General features: G+C 40.1%; 1 protein-coding gene across 2 annotated transcripts in view; it reads right to left on the bottom strand.

Moving 5' to 3' along the window:
• LOC134611412 (stimulated by retinoic acid gene 6 protein-like) overlaps positions 1 to 19,532 on the bottom strand; it is a 150,014-nt gene that overhangs the window by 9,532 nt on the left and 120,950 nt on the right. For both annotated transcript variants that reach the window (XM_063455278.1, XM_063455279.1), the window contains exons 10-16: positions 18,585 to 18,735; positions 14,233 to 14,308; positions 10,260 to 10,341; positions 4,770 to 4,818; positions 4,548 to 4,665; positions 3,768 to 3,887; positions 2,810 to 2,973 (exon numbers count right to left, since the gene is read on the bottom strand). In XM_063455278.1, coding sequence (XP_063311348.1) covers positions 2,810 to 2,973; positions 3,768 to 3,887; positions 4,548 to 4,665; positions 4,770 to 4,818; positions 10,260 to 10,341; positions 14,233 to 14,308; positions 18,585 to 18,735 — 760 coding nt within the window. The remainder of the gene's footprint in view (positions 1 to 2,809; positions 2,974 to 3,767; positions 3,888 to 4,547; positions 4,666 to 4,769; positions 4,819 to 10,259; positions 10,342 to 14,232; positions 14,309 to 18,584; positions 18,736 to 19,532) is intronic.

Genomic DNA, 19,532 nt, shown 5'->3' with positions numbered 1-19,532 from the left:
AACCACATATTATTAATCAGCACACTTGAAATATGAACATACTCAAAGATCATGCAAATCGTTCTATTGGTTCAAAAGTTAGTCGGAAGTCCTTCGTGACCGACCGCAGGCACATTTTCATGCCCAAAACAGTTCCACAGATTCAGGCTGTGCGGTCGGTCTATTTCTGCTCTGAAATGAACAAAGTCCAATCACGAATCGTCGAACGCACTTCGACTTCTGTCGAAGTGTCGAAGTGAAACCGGGGTTGTGTTTCCGTGGTGTTATATTGTCTACCAGAGGTCTATTTTACACCCAGAAATGATAAAGTCCCGTTCGAACGTGTGTTCGAATCTTCGAACGGGACTTAGTCTCCAGCCACAGTGTCGAAGGGTAGGGGAAGGTACAGCTCACCGCGTTCGACTGGATTAAAATGGCCGCCGCCACGTGTTCGACTGTAATGGTGGCCACTTCGACGACTTCGGCACTTCGACGACTTCGGCACTTCGACTGCATCCGAAGTGCCAGTTTAAAAGTTGTAATACTGCTCCACAGTATTTAAAGGGCCAGGGACAGCATATAAACATCCATTGTGCCCAAATATACTTCTTGAAGGGTTAATACACCCCAGGGCCATAGTCGCAGGGCAGGAGGCTAGCAACCAGGCTTCTCCAATTCACAGTGGCGAGGTTGGTTCCGCCATATAGTGTGCGTGTGAAGGGTGCAGTATGTGTGTGTGATGGATGCTGTGTTTGAGGGATGCTGTGTGTGATGGGTGTTAGAGTGCTTCACAATTTTTTAGGTCCCGCCATCCCACCTTATTTCCCTGGTGTCCAGCTTTTGGGGAAACCTTGGAACAGTTCCCAACAAGTATAGAGAGATCACATCATTAGATGTACTCGCCAATGCGTCTGAAGCAATATCAGGGCACTATGGGCCATGCAGAGAGCTCTGAAACAGCTATCCCTACAGAATCTGCTCTCAGTGAGTTTGCCTGAATAATAGAACTGCCAGAAATGAAGGCGGACCTGCACCTTTTACAGGTGGGTCTGCTTCCTTTTGGGCAGAGTTGGTGGTGCAATCCTATCACTGGTCCGCCTCCTTAACCTCCTGCCAATGGCATCCAAATTCTCAGAACAACTCTATCTCCCCAACTCCTCTGCCAGCACATCGCCACCACGAAAGGGATCTAAATTCATAAAATTTGGCAGTTGCTCCCTGGGTACATAACACCCACCAATCTAGAACACCAAGTTAGGTTTCCTTTTATCCCGGTTCTGTCTTAAAGGAACACTATAGGCATCCAGACCACTTTAGCTCATTGAAGTGGTCTTGGTGCAGTGTCCCAGGTCCCTTAACCCTGCATATGTATTTATTGCAGTTTTAATAAACTGCAGTAATTACCTTTGAGGGTTAACTTCACCTCTAGTGGCTGTCTGCAAGAAAGGTAGTAGCTGGTCATCCGGGTCGTTAGGAGCTGGAATCAGGTTAGTGACAGAAGGGGTTCTTAATGGACAGAGGGGGGCATTATAGGGAGCTATAGTGCCAGGAAAACACATTTGTATAGTTTCCCTTTAAGGAAACCTAACTCTAAATGAAATATGTTATATAAAAATGACATAACAGCGAAATATGTATTAAGAGAAATGAATGCCATCGTGGAGTTCTGATGAAATTCTTAAACCTTTTGACATTTGGTCTTGTGATTGATTACAATGTCTCCAGAATCTTCAAAGCTTTATTTTCCCATAATGCCTATCTCACTATACATCCTGTACATAATAGCATATTATAATATGAAAAGATCTCACAAACTCTCACAGTATAACTATTTAAGGAAGACTTAGAGAATAAATCATTAATCTGTACTATTTATTTGTAGTGCATGTCGTTTTTCTGTTAAATAGCTTGATTTGACTTATTCCCATGCTATAACCAAGTTAATGGTAAAACTAAACACAACACTAATCAGAAGCAAAACATTTTATTGGTAAATGCAGCACAGTTTCATTCACCTGTGTGTGATGGGAGTGAGAGTGCTGTGTGTGAGAGTGCTGTGTGTGATGGGAGTGAGGGTGCTGTGTGTAAGAGTGCTGTGTGTGGTGGGTGTGAGGGTGCTGTGTGTGAGAGTGCTGTGTGTGATGGGTGTGAGGGTGCTGTGTGTGAGAGTGCTGTGTGTGATGGGTGTGAGGGTGCTGTGTGTGAGAGTGCTGTGTGTGAATGTTAGAAGGGATTGTGTGTGTTTGGGGGGTAAAAAATAAAAATAAAATAAGTAGGCATTATATCCCCCCTCCCTTCTTACCTTTAGCCTGGGAGGGGGGGCGCACACTGGTGAGTGAGAGGGGGGACCGGCACGGTGACATCATCCCTGGTGGTCCAGTGGTGAGTGAACTCTAGCCTGCGGGCTAGAGTTCACTCTCGCGAGATCCGGTTGTTGCCATGGCAATGCTCCGGATCTCGCGAGAGGAACCCGGCGGAGCTGCAAGATAGAGCTCCCCCGGGTCCTCTCCCTCCCCAGCCGCAGGTCTATTTAAGTGGGCTGGTGAGGGAGAGCTTTGATCTCCTCACCGGCCCTCCATGGCACTCAGCGGGGCCGGCGCTCGGATAGTGCCGGCCCTGCATAGACCGGCAGGGGAGATCCTGGGACCTTCCCTGCCGGCCTCGGCCCCTGGTCACCGCGGCCCACCGGGCATTTGCCCGGTGTGCCGATGGCCAGTCCGGGCCTGTTTGTGCGTGTTAGCAATAAGTATTGCACAACAGTGGAAATCAGTAATTTTCTTTAGCAATATGCAATGCAGTGAATTGAGTTTGGAACCAGCAATGAACTTACCCATATCACTTGATTCATAGCCTCTTTGCAATATTGTTCTGTCAATTCGAGCAACTAGCCAGCTCCCCAAAACCAAACTACTGAGCAGTCTAATTAAACATGCACTCAAACCAAGGATCACATTGTAGAAGAAGAAGAAATAATTAAAGTTGTGGAACGCTTTCCTAGGATGAAAAAATGTATAGATGTTTAGCATATCACAATAATTAGAGTTAATCTCAACCAAAAATACAACCTTGTTAAATTGCCTATGAAGAATTTAGATTTAAACTCCCTTGCTAGGGAGTTCATTTTTGTTCCTGCACTATTTGTTTTAAGATATGTTTTACACCCTTTCATTGGTAGTAATATCATGTAATGGGCATATGAAGAACAGATTCTAAAATAGCATTATTTAGCAGGAAAATGTATACATTGTGGACTAAAATAACAGATAAACACATGACTTTTATAGCCATACGTTAGGTCAGACATTCTGATAGAGAAATGAGAAAGGGGGCAAATGCAACACAGGCTGACAAATACAGTGATTAATAGCAAGAGAAGAACTCTTAGAGTACACTACCACATACTACAGATGGCTGGCAATAGGTCTGAGAAACCAAAAGTGCCCTTGGCCCACCATGACTCCACCCAGCATAAAACATAGATGCAGAGTTTTATAATACTCAGAATACTGGTGTATGAGCCTACAAAATGTTACCCTTTACACAGCAATAAAATCACATATTCTATTAAAAATTATTTTTCATTAACCGATAAAGCAACCTTGCCGTAATTAACATCAGTATGGAGGACACGAATAAAGTGCAGCATGGCACCCATTAATAAGTTCAGCTTTATTTTTCCATCAGTCGGACTCATACTCACTTTGTCCATGACCTCCCAAAAGTGCCCTAGTTCCCCAAAGAATGTCCCTGTAGATTCATACATATATACAAATAACTATAACATTTACCTATTGTTTAGAGCTAATGGCTTCTTCTTATCTTCTGGGGAAATCTTCTTTTGCAGGAAGAAATGACCTGCTAGCTGAACTTGCAAAACCATCAACCCAATAACAATTGCAATGGAGAGACTGAAAACAAAAATAAAACAAAACATGATAGTAATTGTATGATCGATACTGATGGTAAAAATACAAAACATATCCCCCCCCAAAAAAACAATAACTTGCTAACCTCAGTATTTACTACTATCACTATTCAAATATACTTCTTGCCAGTATAAGAACATGTATACCCACTACTAGAGCATTTTACTTTGCATAACTTTTTACCCCATTGTATGTCGCTGCAGAATTTGTTGGCCCTATATAAATAATAATAATATACTACAATGGAGATTTGAAGCAGTATTGTGTAGAATGAGAACGGTAGTTTAATAATCTATATAATACTGAATATGTTTGCTGGGATATAATATATTTTTCCAGTGTTATTTGCAATTCCACTGCGTTAAACAGTACCGTGTTGTAGCTTTACAGCTGGTAAAAACAAGAATCTGAAATGTTATCCCCCTTTTACATATTAAGATGTTAACCCAACTATGTACTCTGCAATTTTACAGTAGGCCTATTAGTGGCATTAGAGAAAAAATCTTCAACAGGATGCTATATATTTCATCCAGTATGGGCAGATCTAAAATAACTGTGGGCAAAGAGCACGGAGCGACTGAGTTACAGTTTGCGTAAAGAATCAGGTGTGAATTAATTACATTTATGGTGACGCATACTCACACGGAGAAACCTAAACCACGCAAAAGTGCAATTCCTTGTCCATGCTTTATTGGAAAAACAAATGCATACACAAAACACATTCCAAATAGTGTTTGCACTATGTGTAATATCAGGTACCCTACAGCAACAAAAACAAAACAAATCATATTTTATTATCCTGAACAAAAATATACATTTGCCCATGTTTCTATTCCCCATACATAAAATAGGAATTCAATATACCCCATAAAATGTATGCAACTTGCCAGCCGGAGTATCTTGCAATGGCTGCCTGCACATTACAGGGAAATAAAAAAGAAAAGTTTAGTGAAGAGTGATAGCATTAGTGAATTATTTGGTATAGTTCAGTGTTTTTTTCCCACATAGTTGGAACAGACACATCATATTCATCAGGTCCCTAGGCAGGTTACCAGTTTGTGGCTTCCTTTATATTTCACATAGGTATGGTTAATAGGGTCAAGCAGGCCCAGACTGGCCATCGGGCACACCGGGCAAATGCCCGGTGGGCCGCGGTGGCCAGGGGCCGAGGCCGGCAGGGAAGGTCCCAGGATCTCCCCTGCCGGTCTATGCAGGGCCGGCACTATCCGAGCGCCGGCCCCGCTGAGTGCCATGGAGGGCCGGTGAGGAGATCAAAGCTCTCCCTCACCGGCCCATTTAAATAGACCTGCGGCTGGGGAGGGAGAGGACCCGGCGGAGCTCTATCTTGCAGCTCCGCCGGGTTCCTCTCGCGAGATCCGGCACGTTGCCATGGCAACGACCGGATCTCGCGAGAGTGAACTCTAGCCTAGGCTAGAGTTCACTCACCCACTGAACCACCAGGGATGCTGTGCGAGTGACTGAACCCCCCTTCCCACTCACCACTGTGCCGGTCCCCCCCTCCCAGGTTTAAGGTAAGAAGGGGGGGGGTATTACCACTACTTAGTGTTTTTATTTGTTTATTTATACCCCCCCAACACACAATCCATTCTAACATTCACACACAGCACTCTCACACCCATCATACACAGCTCCCTTACACACAGCACCCTCACACACAGCACTCTCACACACAGCACTCTCACACCCATCATACACAGCACCCTTACACACAGCACCCTCACACACAGCACTCTCACACCCATCACACACAGCACTCTCACACCCATCGCACACAGCACTCTCACACACATCACACACAGCACTCTCACACCCATCACACACAGCACCCTCACACCCATCACACACAGCACCCTCACACCCATCACACACAGCACCCTTACACACAGCACACACAGCACTCTCACACACAGCACCCTCACACACAGCACCCATACACACATCACACACAGCACCCTCACACCCATCACACACAGCACCCTTACACACAGCACTCTCACACCCATCACACACAGCACCCTCACACCCATCACACACAGCACCCTTACACACAGCACCATCACAAACAGCACCCTCACACACAGCACCCATACACACATCACACACAGCACCCTCACACACATCACACACATCACCCTCACACCCATCACACACAGCACCCTTACACACAACACACACACAGCACTCTCACACACAGCACCCTCACACACAGCACCCATACACACATCACACACAGCACCATCACACCCATCACACACAGCACCTTTACACACAGCACTCTCACACCCATCACACACAGCACCCTCACACCCATCACACACAGCACCCTTACACACAGCACCATCACACACAGCACCCTCACACACAGCACCCATACACACATCACACACAGCACCCTCACACACATCACACACAGCACCCCCACACACATCACACACAGCACCCTTACACACAGCACACACACAGCACTCTCACACCCATCACACACAACACCATCACACACAGCACCCTCACACACATCACACACAGCACTCTCACACCCATCACACACAGCACCTTCACACACAGCACACACAGCACCCTCACACACAGCATTTTCACACACAATCCACAATTATATCCACAATTGGACTACAGTGTACACTTTTTTATGGTCCCCAGATCAGGTTAGCATAGCTACCTCTGAGCCCACTTTTGCTGTATATATTGTACATATTCAATAGCCCATTTCCATTGCACATATTTTGAGCATTCCCTTTAATATAATTGCTGTCAGTGAATGAGCAATTGGTTACCCAGGTTTCCCTAGAAGAAGCCACGGTTGATTTGGATAGGTTAGCCCCTATTATTATTTTTTCACAATCTAAATGCCCACAGCGTTTGACTTAGGCACCTATCCATTTGTAGCTTTAGTTCATCTACTAACAATTGCTAGATGTCATTGTTTCTATCACACACAATAGATGACACGTTATTGTCTCCTTATAAATTTTTAGGATCGAAATTTTAATAAAAGTTAATTTTTAATCACACTACAGAATTGTAAATTATAACAAAGATCCCATAGGGACCTTTTCCGTGACCCCTGGCGGTTGTTCTTTCCCTCCAGGGATCATTCGCTCTATAGATTATCACACATTTGTGAGGGTTACCCCTACACACACCCTTAGGGGCACCAGTATACTCTTCACTTTGAGAGGGGGCGTGTTTGTTATTAATGATGACAAATTACACCCTCTCTGCCCCGCCCCCTTTTAGTGGGCCACTGTAATAAAAAAATGCCCGGGCGGAATTCTTTTCCCAGTCCGGCCCTGGGGTCAAGTAAATTCATGGTTTTGGGACCCCTGTCTAATCCTGGGCCCTAGGTGGCCACCTTGGGTTGCCTTATGGTTAATCCTGCTCTGTTTTTGCCACACCAACAGAAGGTGCAACCCTCCCCCCCACAAAAAAACTCCAGCACCCATGTGTCACTGACCCATAGCACACCCCTAATTAGCATAATTTGAGTCCCTGTCATAAAAGGTTAAAACCTACTAATATAAGCTAACACTGCTAAAATTAACCTAAATACATCATTTTCTAGTCAACATAAATACATTTTTAATTACTGATTGTGTATTTAAATAAATAAAAACTCAAACAAAATCAAATAATGAGAAGATTGTTGAATGCCTCTGTACGATATGTACACTAACAAATACAAAAAGAAAAGTCCTGCGCTCACTCCCATCACTCCTGGGCGGCAGCAATGACTACAGTACACATGTACACATGTACACTAACAGCTTACCTGTTTTTATTCTTGTATTGTTTTTTTTTGCTTTCTTCTAATTTGCTCTGTATTTGTATCTTTCTATTTGTTACGCTGATAGGTGTTCATTGGACTGACGGATTGTACAGACATTTTTCCAGACAAACTCATTAGTCACTTTGATATATTTCTACTGGCTAGGATAGTCCAAGTGTTCCACTTATTTACTATTGCTAACATTTGCCCTCTCCCATAGTAAATGATTTCAACCTATCCTTTCTTATCTCCAGCACAAATATTTTGTTTCTAATCTGTTTCATTTGTTTTCGTTTTCGAGTTGATAGGTCCTGTGTTTCAGCGATGTTTTCAGCTACCATCCAAATACATCTTATTCATTTTTACCAACTGGATATGCCGTAGACTTGTGTATTTGATTTCAAATTAACTTCAATTGGTCCAAACTTAGGCTGATCAGATTGTTTTGAAAATTCCAAATAATTTATTCTAATATGAAGCTGGTTAGGCTACTGCTGTGCAGAGCCACTGTGTCACGACAGTGACCCCTTCACGCAGAGTGCAACCTAACTATAGAACGTATACCGGACCTTAGAATGGCCGGGCTCACGTTAGAGTAGTCAAATGGGATAGCCAGAGGTCAAGGGATAACAGAAGACGGAATAACGATTAACAAGCCAAAGTACAGGGAACCAGAGAGTAGAATAGTCAAATAGAGTAGCCAGAAGTCAAATACCAGGAGAGAATACCAATAAACATAAAGAGCACTATGGGAACTAGCAAGAACCACACTAGGGCGTCTTACTGCTGTCAAGACAGCCCTTTTATAGTGTGGTGTGTTTTGCTTTAAAACCACGCCCCCAAAAGGTCCGGGTGCGTGGTTGCGTCATGATTCTGTCGGCTTCCAGCCGACGGCAGTGGCGCGCATGCGCCGAAGTTAGAAATTCCGCTCTGAGTGAGCGGCCGGCGTCAGAGGTGCCGTGCCGCTCAGTGAAGGAGGATGCTGTACTGCGTGGGTCCGAGGATGACAGGTAAGGTATCGTGACACACTGCCAGTGCCACTTACACCAACTTTAATTTACTAATTTAGCATGTCAAACTTTTATTTGTTTCAGCGTTTTCAGTCCATTGTGTACTGTGTGCAGTGCAGTGTTTTTAAAGCGACTCAATCACTTCCAATATAATTTGGAATTTCAATGAAATTTCAATGCAACACAGAAATGCCATGAGACAATGTAGGGACTACTTTGTTTTATGGTAAAGTCTGAGGTTAACAAAAGTTGACAAAAGATGATACCAATACAGCTAAAGGGTCAGGAATGGTCTCACGAGATATCATCTATGGATGCTGCCCTGGCCTGCAGGGATCCTTTGGCGGGACCCTACATAGACTTTAGTTCATTCTGAATTCACAGTGCTCATAAATGTCCCCTCAACTGATGGAGCTAAAAGCCTTCCTCAAATTCAACCTTCCCACCTGGATTACCCTGCTCTTGACTTTAATACTTAAAGTGTCATCTTCTGCTAGCTGAAATCCAATTGGCCACTCACCTCTCCCTTCAAAGTTGTTTCTAAATTTATAAAAATATTTTAAAATCTGGAGGGAATAAAAAAAATAAATTACAAAAATTCTAATTAAATTACTCATGCTGACCCTTTTTCAAAAGTCAATTCTAGTGATTTCACCTTGCTTGGCTGAGTCTTGCAGTGTGATTATTAGACAGACACATTTAGGCAAAGGTGATGATAGGGCACTGACTACAGACTAGATTTGTGGGAAAGCTTAGTTCTTTTCAGAGCGAAATAGATGAGTGAGTCATTACTTTCTCACCCACTTTTTCCTTTAATTTTTCAAGTATATGTAGCAGCTGTAGCAGCGGGTGTTTGTCAGGGAGAGTGCGAAAAACCAGAGCTATCATAATTAAGGTTGTTTTGTAATGGCATTTGGGGAAGAAAGTTCATGTACACTACAAGTCAGAAGTCACATTTAGAGAGCTAAAGAATATCATCACAGCCCAAGCAGGTATCCGCCCTGATATGACACGATCAATAGATTACTAAAGAAATTGATTAAAGTGATTAAAGAAATAGTAAACTAATGGTCATCTTTTCCGATTCTGCTGGCTCTTCACATTTTTTTGCATGGACGATATTCAGATTATTGGAACTATCACATGGACGATATTTAAATGACCCAAACTAAATGTTATTTTTGGACAAAGTGGTTTGGCCAATCCAAATATTTTTTCACCGTGCACAAGTTTAATATGCTCTATGCTGAATGCTAGCCCTGTCTGCCGGCTTCCTTGTGTTTGTTCTTTATCCTGCAGTCCTAGTAGATGAGATATTTTTTTAAATCTTATTCACCAACAATCGCTTCAGATTTGCTTTCTGTCAACAAGTGTCACCCATAAATTAATAAAGCTTGATTACTAATAAAAAAAAAAGTATCTGTTACTACTATTATAGAATTACTCATGTAATTGTAATTCTTGTATACGTATTTGTTAGTACTTAACCAACACTGAGCAAATATTTTAATTTTATGGCAAGCTTAACATTCGTCTTACCACACTTTGAGATGGCGAAGGTTTGTGATACTTGATTGGAAGAAAGCCCTTTTCTCCTACCCAAAGTCGCTTCATGTGTTTTCTAGAATAAGACGACATTTTGTTTTTGTACAGAAAGACACAATATTACAACAGTGTCACCTGTGAGTCACATATATTATTGTCACACTATAATCTATTCAAAGGACAGTCATCTCATGAGTGGAAAAATACATTCTATTATTCTTAGGAGAAGAGCTTATATTTTAAACATGTACAAGATCACTACTGGACTGTAATAACTTATGGCAGGAACTAGTCTGGTGACATTAGAAAAAGTATAATACAAATTCTAAACTATGATCCCGAATACATTTTCTAAAGCTTAAAGGGACACTCTAGTCGTCATAATAATAACAATTCTAAACTATGATCCTGAATACATTTTCTAAAGCTTAAAGGGACACTCTAGTCATCATAATAATAACAATTCTAAACTATGATCCTGAATACATTTTCTAAGCCTTAAAGGGACACTATAGTCACTAGACTATAGCGTATTGTAGTTGTTCTGGTAAGTATAGTCAGTCCCTGCAATCTTTTTGCTGTAAACACTGTTTTTTCAGAGAAAAATCAGTGTTTATGTTACAACCTAGGGATGCCTTCACTGGTCACTCCTCAGATGACTACTAGAGGTGCTTCCTGTGGCAGTGCTGCACAATGTGCTGCATTGATATTCAGTGTCTCCACCCTCTGCATGGAGACAGTGAACTTTACTCATAGATATGCATTGATTCAATGCTTCTCTATGAGGATATGCTGATTGGCCAGGGTGGCATTTGGCTCTGCCCCCTGCCCTACATCTTTGGCAATCTTAGCCAATCCAATGCTTTACTAGGGGAAAGCATTGTAATTGGCTCAGATCATCACTTTTGATTATGTCAGCCGAGGAGGCAGATCAGGGGCAGAGCCAGCACCAGCCCACTGGAATAAAGGCAAGATTTTAATATATTTAGTGGGGCAAGGGGTTGCCAGGTGGACTAGACAGTGATTTTAACACTATAGGGTCAGGAATACATGTTTGTGTTCCTGACCCTATAGTGATCCTTAAATGCTAATTAAGATTGGATTCTCACATCCCAAGAACGACCCTTTTCAATGTTTATTTTCCTATTTTCTCTGTATTGTACAGTCTCACTCTTCATGTGAATTTGGATTTGTACAGCAGTTGCCTGCTTCTTTGCTGTGTGATCAGATATGAAATTTCACTCCCCTGGAGGTCAAATAATTGCTAATATTAATTAATTACATCTACAATGTCAAGATTAGCCATGAGCCCTGTAGTATCTCTTTAAGATCATGGTTGGATTTGTGAACTCTAGTGGATGTTTGTATCATTAAATTATTCAAACCTGGTATTCCTGGTATGATTTACTAAAGTAAATTTTTCAGTATTTCTTTTACAAATGAGTATCATTATAAATAGTAACAACCCCTCGGTTAGCTAAGGTAACATCCCCAGGAAGTACTTGAAAACCGGAGTAATCTGAATGTACCTTGCCTGGTTAAATACTTTGTTATTATTATTATTATAATGACCATGCAATAACTCTGCATTAATTTTGTCATTACTAGGTTACCAGTTAATTATCAGTATATGTTCTTCATATGATATATGATATGGTCCAATAAAGTGAACATATTAAAGCTCAATTTCAGCAAAAAAAGTTATTTCAAACTTTAATGAAAATGTTCGACTATAAAATATATCACTGTCAAAACTATAATCGCACATTTTAAGATTTATTATAGTATTATGCCTTTATTGGGCTAAGAACAATGCGAATTACAGATTGCAGATGAACCTTATGACCTTTGGGTATTACCCATAATGTGGATACTTGAGATGCCCCAAAAGGGGTTTTGAGGAGAAAAACACAAAAAAGTTGCTGGGGGGGGGGGGAGAGACATACAGAGGGGCTGGAGAAGAGTAAAAATAGACACACAATGGGAGGAAGTACAAAACACACAAAAGTGGAGAGACACATAAAGGTGAAGAATGGGGCATACAATACACTAAAGCAGGTAAGACAATCAAAAGTGGGGAAAAGAAGCACAAAACAGGGCACAAAATTCAAAAGGGTGGTTAAGAGAAGCACAGGTGAAGATGCATTTTTTTGTGGTGGTGGGTGAATGCATCTTTGCCTGTGTCTCCTGCTCTCCCTTAGTTTAAAAAAAAAAAAAAAAAAAAAACTTAGTTTTTCAGCACATACGTCTATGCAAAGGAGTTAAAAGACAGGTGAGAGAAATACCTTTTTTTCATTAAATAGGTTTTTCTTCCAATATATAAATTTTGCTAGCAATCCTGCTACATAATGTTTAGATAGAAGTTGTAATTGGTATGATTCTGACAGTATATATGTATATATACTTATATATACTTATCTATATTGTGTGTAATGTGCATTATTAATATATATATATGTGTGTGGATCACCAAATACACATATACACAAATACACATATACTTTTTCATTTGTTTGTTTCAGTTTTTCAGGATTCTAACGGTACACCCCCTGATGTGGCTTTAAGCCAGTCAACAGCTTAGTTGTACTCTCTCCTATTAACCTTAGAGTATTAACCTTAGAGTACCACGGTTTGAAATTAGACTATTATCTCTAGGTCTAATTAGACCATAAGTTACTTGGGAAACGTATTTTCTCAATCCGAAGTACTCATTTACATTAGACAATTGAGAGACTCTAAGCTACCGACCGAAATACTACCACTATTTTAATATTAAATGGATATGATCATTTATGGGTAATAAATTTTAGGCAACACAAATAAAGCCTGCTGGTTTACCAAATAGATCGCTTAAAAACCTATCCTCCACTGTTAAGTGTTCGTTAAGTGCCATATGTTGCACTTTCAATATAATTACATTTTTCATATCAGAAAAAAAAAACCAAATAGAAAGGCAGGTTATTTCATATTTACAGATAAAACTAGACAAGACAAATACATAAAGTAGAACAAATGTAACAATTTGTCTATAAGCATGATATGTCTAGAACATTTTGCTTACAATGAATAACTGTCAGAATTATGGTGACTCTTCACTTCAGTACCATTAAGTAAATTAATCATTAGAGGAGAAAATAGGGTAAGCCAGAAAAAAAGATATGTAGAGAGAGGCTAGGCATTATATTAGTATAAGGAATGTGCAGTAGAGTTGATAGTTTATAAAGAAAATTGGCACTTTATATGGTTTCACTTATAATTCCATCCACGCAGAATGTTTCCAATCCTTCCATTTTTTTGTGTCATGAGCATAGGGAATTATTTACTGATTGACACATATCACTATGTATATATTTAGGCAACTCTATAGAGCTCAAGTTGCAAATTATCTTTGGTTTCACTGCCAAGAATATATGGTAACACAGTTTCTGCTTCCCTTTTGGCATGTCATCAGGAAAGGTTTGTGTTAATGCAATTTATGGAGTTTCTGGCTTTAATTCTGCCAACAATTGTCACTCTTAGAAAGATGTATGTTGGCAAGTCTAGAAGCCTCTATATGTCATCGTAATGTAATCTTTTGTAGTAGTTCTATATAAAATTGGCTTAAACCTCTCACACTGTGAAAGGAGGAGCTCCATTTCACTTCTGAAAGGGTCCTTAAAACATCTTATTCCCACCTTAATTTGTGAATCTGTGTATCTTTAACCCCTTAACCCCTTAAGGACAGACGACGGATATATTCTGTCATGATTCCCTTTTATTCCAGAAGTTGTGTCATTAAGGGGTTAAGGACCAAACTTCTGCAATAAAAGGGAATCATGACATGTCACACATGTCATGTGTCCTTAAGGGCGTAAGGGAATTTTATTTGCCATTTTGACTGCATTATTTTAAAAAGTCAACATTAAAAACATACATTTCTGGACATTTTAATGGTAAACTGCTATATGTGAAATTAGTTTATTCTTACCTGTAGCAGACTAATATGTGAAATATATATGTCACGGTGATAAAGCATGATGAAAAGGTAGTAAAAAACCAAACACCTAGAAATAAAAAATAAAAAAATAAAATATATAATAGCATGTAAATACATTATCTAAAAATAGAGCTAAAACATTTCCACATTAATTGAAACATATTTTAACTCTCAGGGCCAATAGAAATATTGAAATGTAATAAGGTTTCACAGTTACAAATATAGGTCAGGAATATGAAGACAAAAAGAACGTATTATCAGACCTTAGAATGGCCGGGTTTAATGTAAAAAAAAAAAAAGAGAGAAAACGTAAACATGAAATTAGCCAAGATCAGGATACCAGAAATACAGAAATATTATATAACTAGCCAAGTCAGGATTACATATAGTTACATAGCTGAAAAGAGACTTGTGGCCATCAAGTTCAGCCTTCCTCACATATGTTTTTGCTGTTGATCCAAAAGAAGGCAAAAAACCCAGTCTGAAGCGCTTCCAATTTTGCAACAAACTAGGAAAAAAATCCTTCTTGACCCCAAAATAGCAGTCAGATAACTCATCGGATCAAGCAGCTGTTACCCCACTAATTAGAAATTATATCCCTGTATGTTATGTTTTTGCAAGTATTTATCCAATTTCAGTTTAAACATCTGTATAGACTCTGACAAAACCACCTCTTCAGGCAAATAATTCTATATCCTTATTGCTCTTACTGTAAAAAAACCAAAACCTTTTCTTTGCCTTAGATGAAATCTCCTTTCTTCCAGCCTAAATGTGTGACCTTGTGTCCTATGTATAGCCCTGTTTATGAATAGATTTCCAGAAAATGGTTTGTACTGGCCCCGAATATATTTGTATAATGCTATCATATCCCCTCTCAGGCGCCGTTTTTCCAAGCTAAAGAGATTTACCTTTTTTAACCTTTCTTCATATCTAAAATGCTCCATTCCTTTTATCAATTTTGTAGCTCGTCTCTGCACTTTTTCTAGTGCCATGATATCTTTCTTTAGAACAGGTGCCCAAAATTGCACAGCATATCAAGGTGTGGTCTTACCAGCGATTTATAAAGAGGCAAATATATTTTCATCTCGAGAATTTATGCCTCTATTTATACATGACAAAACCTTACTGGCCTTAGCAACAGCAGATTGACATTGCATATTGCTGTCTAATTTGTTGTCTATAACAATTCCCAAATCCTTCTCGTGTCCATTACAGAGGTCAGAAGAGTCCGCAAACAAGCCAAAATTGAATAACCAGAATATCAGGGTAAATATAACGCAAACTACGACTGGGCAATTACTGTGGGACTAAAACTTTATTCAAATAGTGATGTAGGCACTGATTGGTCCATGTCCACCTCAAGCCCAAGAGGGTCGGGAATGGGTTTGCAGTGATGACATTGCACATGCCAGCACAGAAAAATGATGCTAAGCATCATATCAGTATAAGTAGAGGGGCTCCGCAAGCATGCAGCATCCCTCTCTTTATCAGCAAGTCTGAAAGCATTCACCTCCCCATCAGTACATTCAGCACATTCAGGAAGTCCTAATGCAAGCACTGAGCAGGAAGGCAGAAGAGAATCAGAAGGTGGCACTTCCCAAATGACACCCGCAATGAGCTCTGGAAAGTTCTAGCAGCGCGCCGATCAGGTATGTACTGCAATAGAAGGTCAGAATTCCATATAATTTTGCTGTATGCAGCATCCTAGGCTCCATCCCATTCTTTAACAGACCAATTTTTTTCAGACTGGATTTATACGACTTGTAAACCTGGTAATATTTTGGTCCACAGTGGGTCTTTGTTAAGCCAGGTACCAGGTCATTTTCTGACCATGAAAATAGGTGAATAGCAGCATGTTCAAGAAATTGGGTAAAAATAAAAGGGAAGAGAAACAGACTGCAGAAATGGCAGAGGTAGAGACTGTGAATGAAAATGTAAAACAGTATTATTGTTATTATTATTATTTATTTTGTACCAGCATATTCCACAGTGCTTTACAATTATATAAAGGGGATATTTAGAGGTAAAGAAGGCCCTACTCAAACAAGGACTTGAGATAGGCAGATAGAGATTGTTAGATGTTTTGCCCAAGGACACTTGTGGATTTTTGCCTTGTAAATCCTTGCACTGATCACACACATGGTTTGGTTAATTTCAGTGGTACTAAATACACTGCTCAAAAAAAATAAAGGAAACACAAAAATAAGATATCCTACATCTGACTGAATTAAATATTCTTCTGAAATACTTTGTTCTTTACATAGTTGAAAGTGCTGACAACAAAATCACACAAAAATAAAAAAATGGAAATCAAATTTTTCAACCCATGGAGGTCTGGATTAGGAGTCACACTCAAAATTAAAGTGGAAAAACACACTACAGGCTGATCCAACTTTGATGTAATGTCCTTAAAACAAGTCAAAATGAGGCACAGTAGTGTGTGTGGCCTCCACGTGCCTGTATGACCTCCCTACAACGCCTGTGCATGCTCCTGATGAGGTGGCGGATGGTCTCCTGAAGGATCTCCTCCCAGACCTGGACTAAAGCATCTGCCAACTCCTGGATAGTCTGTGGTGCTACATGACGTTGGTGGATGGAGCGAGACATGATGTCCCAGATGTGCTCAATTGGATTCAGTTCTGGGGAACGGGCGGGCCAGTCCATAGCATCAATGCCTTCATCTTGCTGACACACTCCAGCCACATGAGGTCTAGTATTGTCTTGCATTAAGAGGAACCCAGGGCCAACCGCACCAGCATATAGTCTCACAAGGGGTCTGAGGATCTCATCTCGGTACCTAATGGCAGTCAGGCTACCTCTGGTGAGCACATGGAGGGCCGTGCGGCCCCCCAAAGAAATGCCACCCCACACCATTACTGACCCACTGCCAAACCGGTCATGCTGGAGGATGTTGCAGGCAGCAGAACGTTCTCCATGGTGTCTCCAGACTCTGTCACGTCTGTTACATGTGCTCAGTGTGAACCTGCTTTCATCTGTGAAGAGCACAGGGCGCCAGTGGCAAATTTGCCAATCATGGTGTTCTCTGGCAAATGCCAAACGTCCTGCATGGTGTTGGGGTGTAAGCACAACCCCCACCTGTGGACGTCAGGCCCTCATACCACCCTCATGGAGTCTGTTTCTGACTGTTTGAGCAGACACATGCACATTTGTGGCCTGCTGGAGGTAATTTTGCAGGGCTCTGGCAGTGCTCCTCCTGTTCCTCCTTGCACAAAGGTGGAGGTAGCGGTCCTGCTGCTTGGTTGTTGCTCTCCTACGGCCTCCTCCACATCTCCTGATGTACTGGCCTGTATCCTGGTAGCACCTCCATGCTTTGGACACTACGCTGACAGACACTGCAAACCTTCTTGCCACAGCTCGCATTGATGTGCCATCCTGGATGAGCTGCACTACCTGAGCCTCTTGTGTGGGTTGTAGACTCTCTCATGCTACCACTAGAGTGAAAGCACCACCAGCATTCAAAAATGACCAAAACATCAGCCAGGAAGAATAGGAACTGAGAAGTGGTCTGTGGTCACCACCTGCAGAACCACTCCTTTATTGGGGGTGTCTTGCTAATTGCCTATAATTTTCACCTGTTGTCTATCCCATTTGCACAACAGCATGTGAAATTGATTGTCACTCAGTGTTGCTTCCTAAGTGGACAGTTTGATTTCACAGAAGTGTGATTGACTTGGAGTTACATTGTGTTGTTTAAGTGTTCCTGTATTTTTTTGAGCAGTCTATAAATAAGTCCTGCTAATGTTACTGTAATGGATGATAACATTGGAATCCTTTTAATTCAGGTGTACTATTAGCTCCAGAGCAGTCCTGTATTAGATTAAACATGTCATAAATATAACAAAGGATGTCTAGAGAATATAGACACTATGACCTAGATTTAATATTGTTGGATAAGCTTTCCACATGATTTAATATTTTTGGATATACTTTTAAAATTATTTAATCTTCTGACAAATATTTTAGCTTAGAATACAAATAAAATGTAGTTTTGTAATATTTTTTATATTGTTATATATATATATATATATATATATATATATATATATATATATATTATATATGAAGTATTTATTGATATCTTAATTTGTTGACAAATCATTTTAAATGTTTATCTAAAAATGTTAAATTATTTGGAAGCTTATCCGTAATATTAAATTGAGGCTTATTCGTCCTATTAAACATGCTGGAGACTGTATTACAGACATCTGTTTTTTGGTTTACAATCTTGTTACCAAGTTTTTTAAATGATTGTATTTTTAACAGAAAAAAAGAGTAACAAAAGTAACAAACATATGATAATTAAAACAGATAAGTGTAATTACCTTTTATTGCACCATTGAATTCTTTAACGTTGACAACTGTTTGGTTGTATGCACTCCATGCCACTTCAGGTATCAACTGCTCCATATTTTCCTCTAGTGTGTAAAGCAGTTGTGAAATAAGCTGAAATACGCTGACTTCTAAGGTGACAAACTGCAAAGCAAAAAAAAAAAAAAGTATCATAAAGTACTCAATCCAAACCCGCATAACCAGTATAAACAGATAAAAAAATCGGGACATACAGTTGCAAGAAAAGGTATATGAACCCTTTGGAATGATATGGATTTCTGCACAAATTGGTCATAAAATGTGATCTGATCATCATCTAAGTCACAACAATAGACAATCACAGTCTGCTTAAACTAATAACACACAAAGAATGAAATGTTGCCATGTTTTTATTGAACACACCATGTAAACATTCACAGTGCAGGTGGAAAAAGTATGTGAACCCTTCGATTTAACACCTTAAGACCGCAGCCAAATGTACAAGTTGTGATCCAAACAAAACGTAAACAAAACCTGGCATTTGCGCTATATGTCTGTCCAAACGTAATTCACCTCTTTCATATTATGTGCATCCACACTTATTATATATCATTTTATTCAGGGGAAACAGGGCTTTCGTTTAACATCAAATATTTAGGTATGGAACATAATTTAATATGAAAAAAATATAAAAAAATGGGAGAAAATAAGAATTTTTAAGATTTTTTTAGTTCTACGTGACATTTTAACTGTGAATGTCAAAATACTGTTTGCTTTTACTGCAGTAACATACACATATTTGTATTCAGCGATGTCTCACGTGTAAAACAGTACCCCCTATGTACAGGTTTTATGGTGTTTTGGGAAGTTACAAGGTCAAATATAGTGTGTTACATATTTCAGTTTTTTTACATTGAAATTCGCCAGATTGGTTACGTTGCCTTTGAGACCATATGGTAGCC

Source organism: Pelobates fuscus, chromosome 5 (assembly GCF_036172605.1).
Source record: "Pelobates fuscus isolate aPelFus1 chromosome 5, aPelFus1.pri, whole genome shotgun sequence".
Taxonomy (NCBI): Eukaryota; Metazoa; Chordata; class Amphibia; order Anura; family Pelobatidae; genus Pelobates; species Pelobates fuscus.
This window is presented reverse-complemented; position numbering and strand designations above follow the sequence as displayed.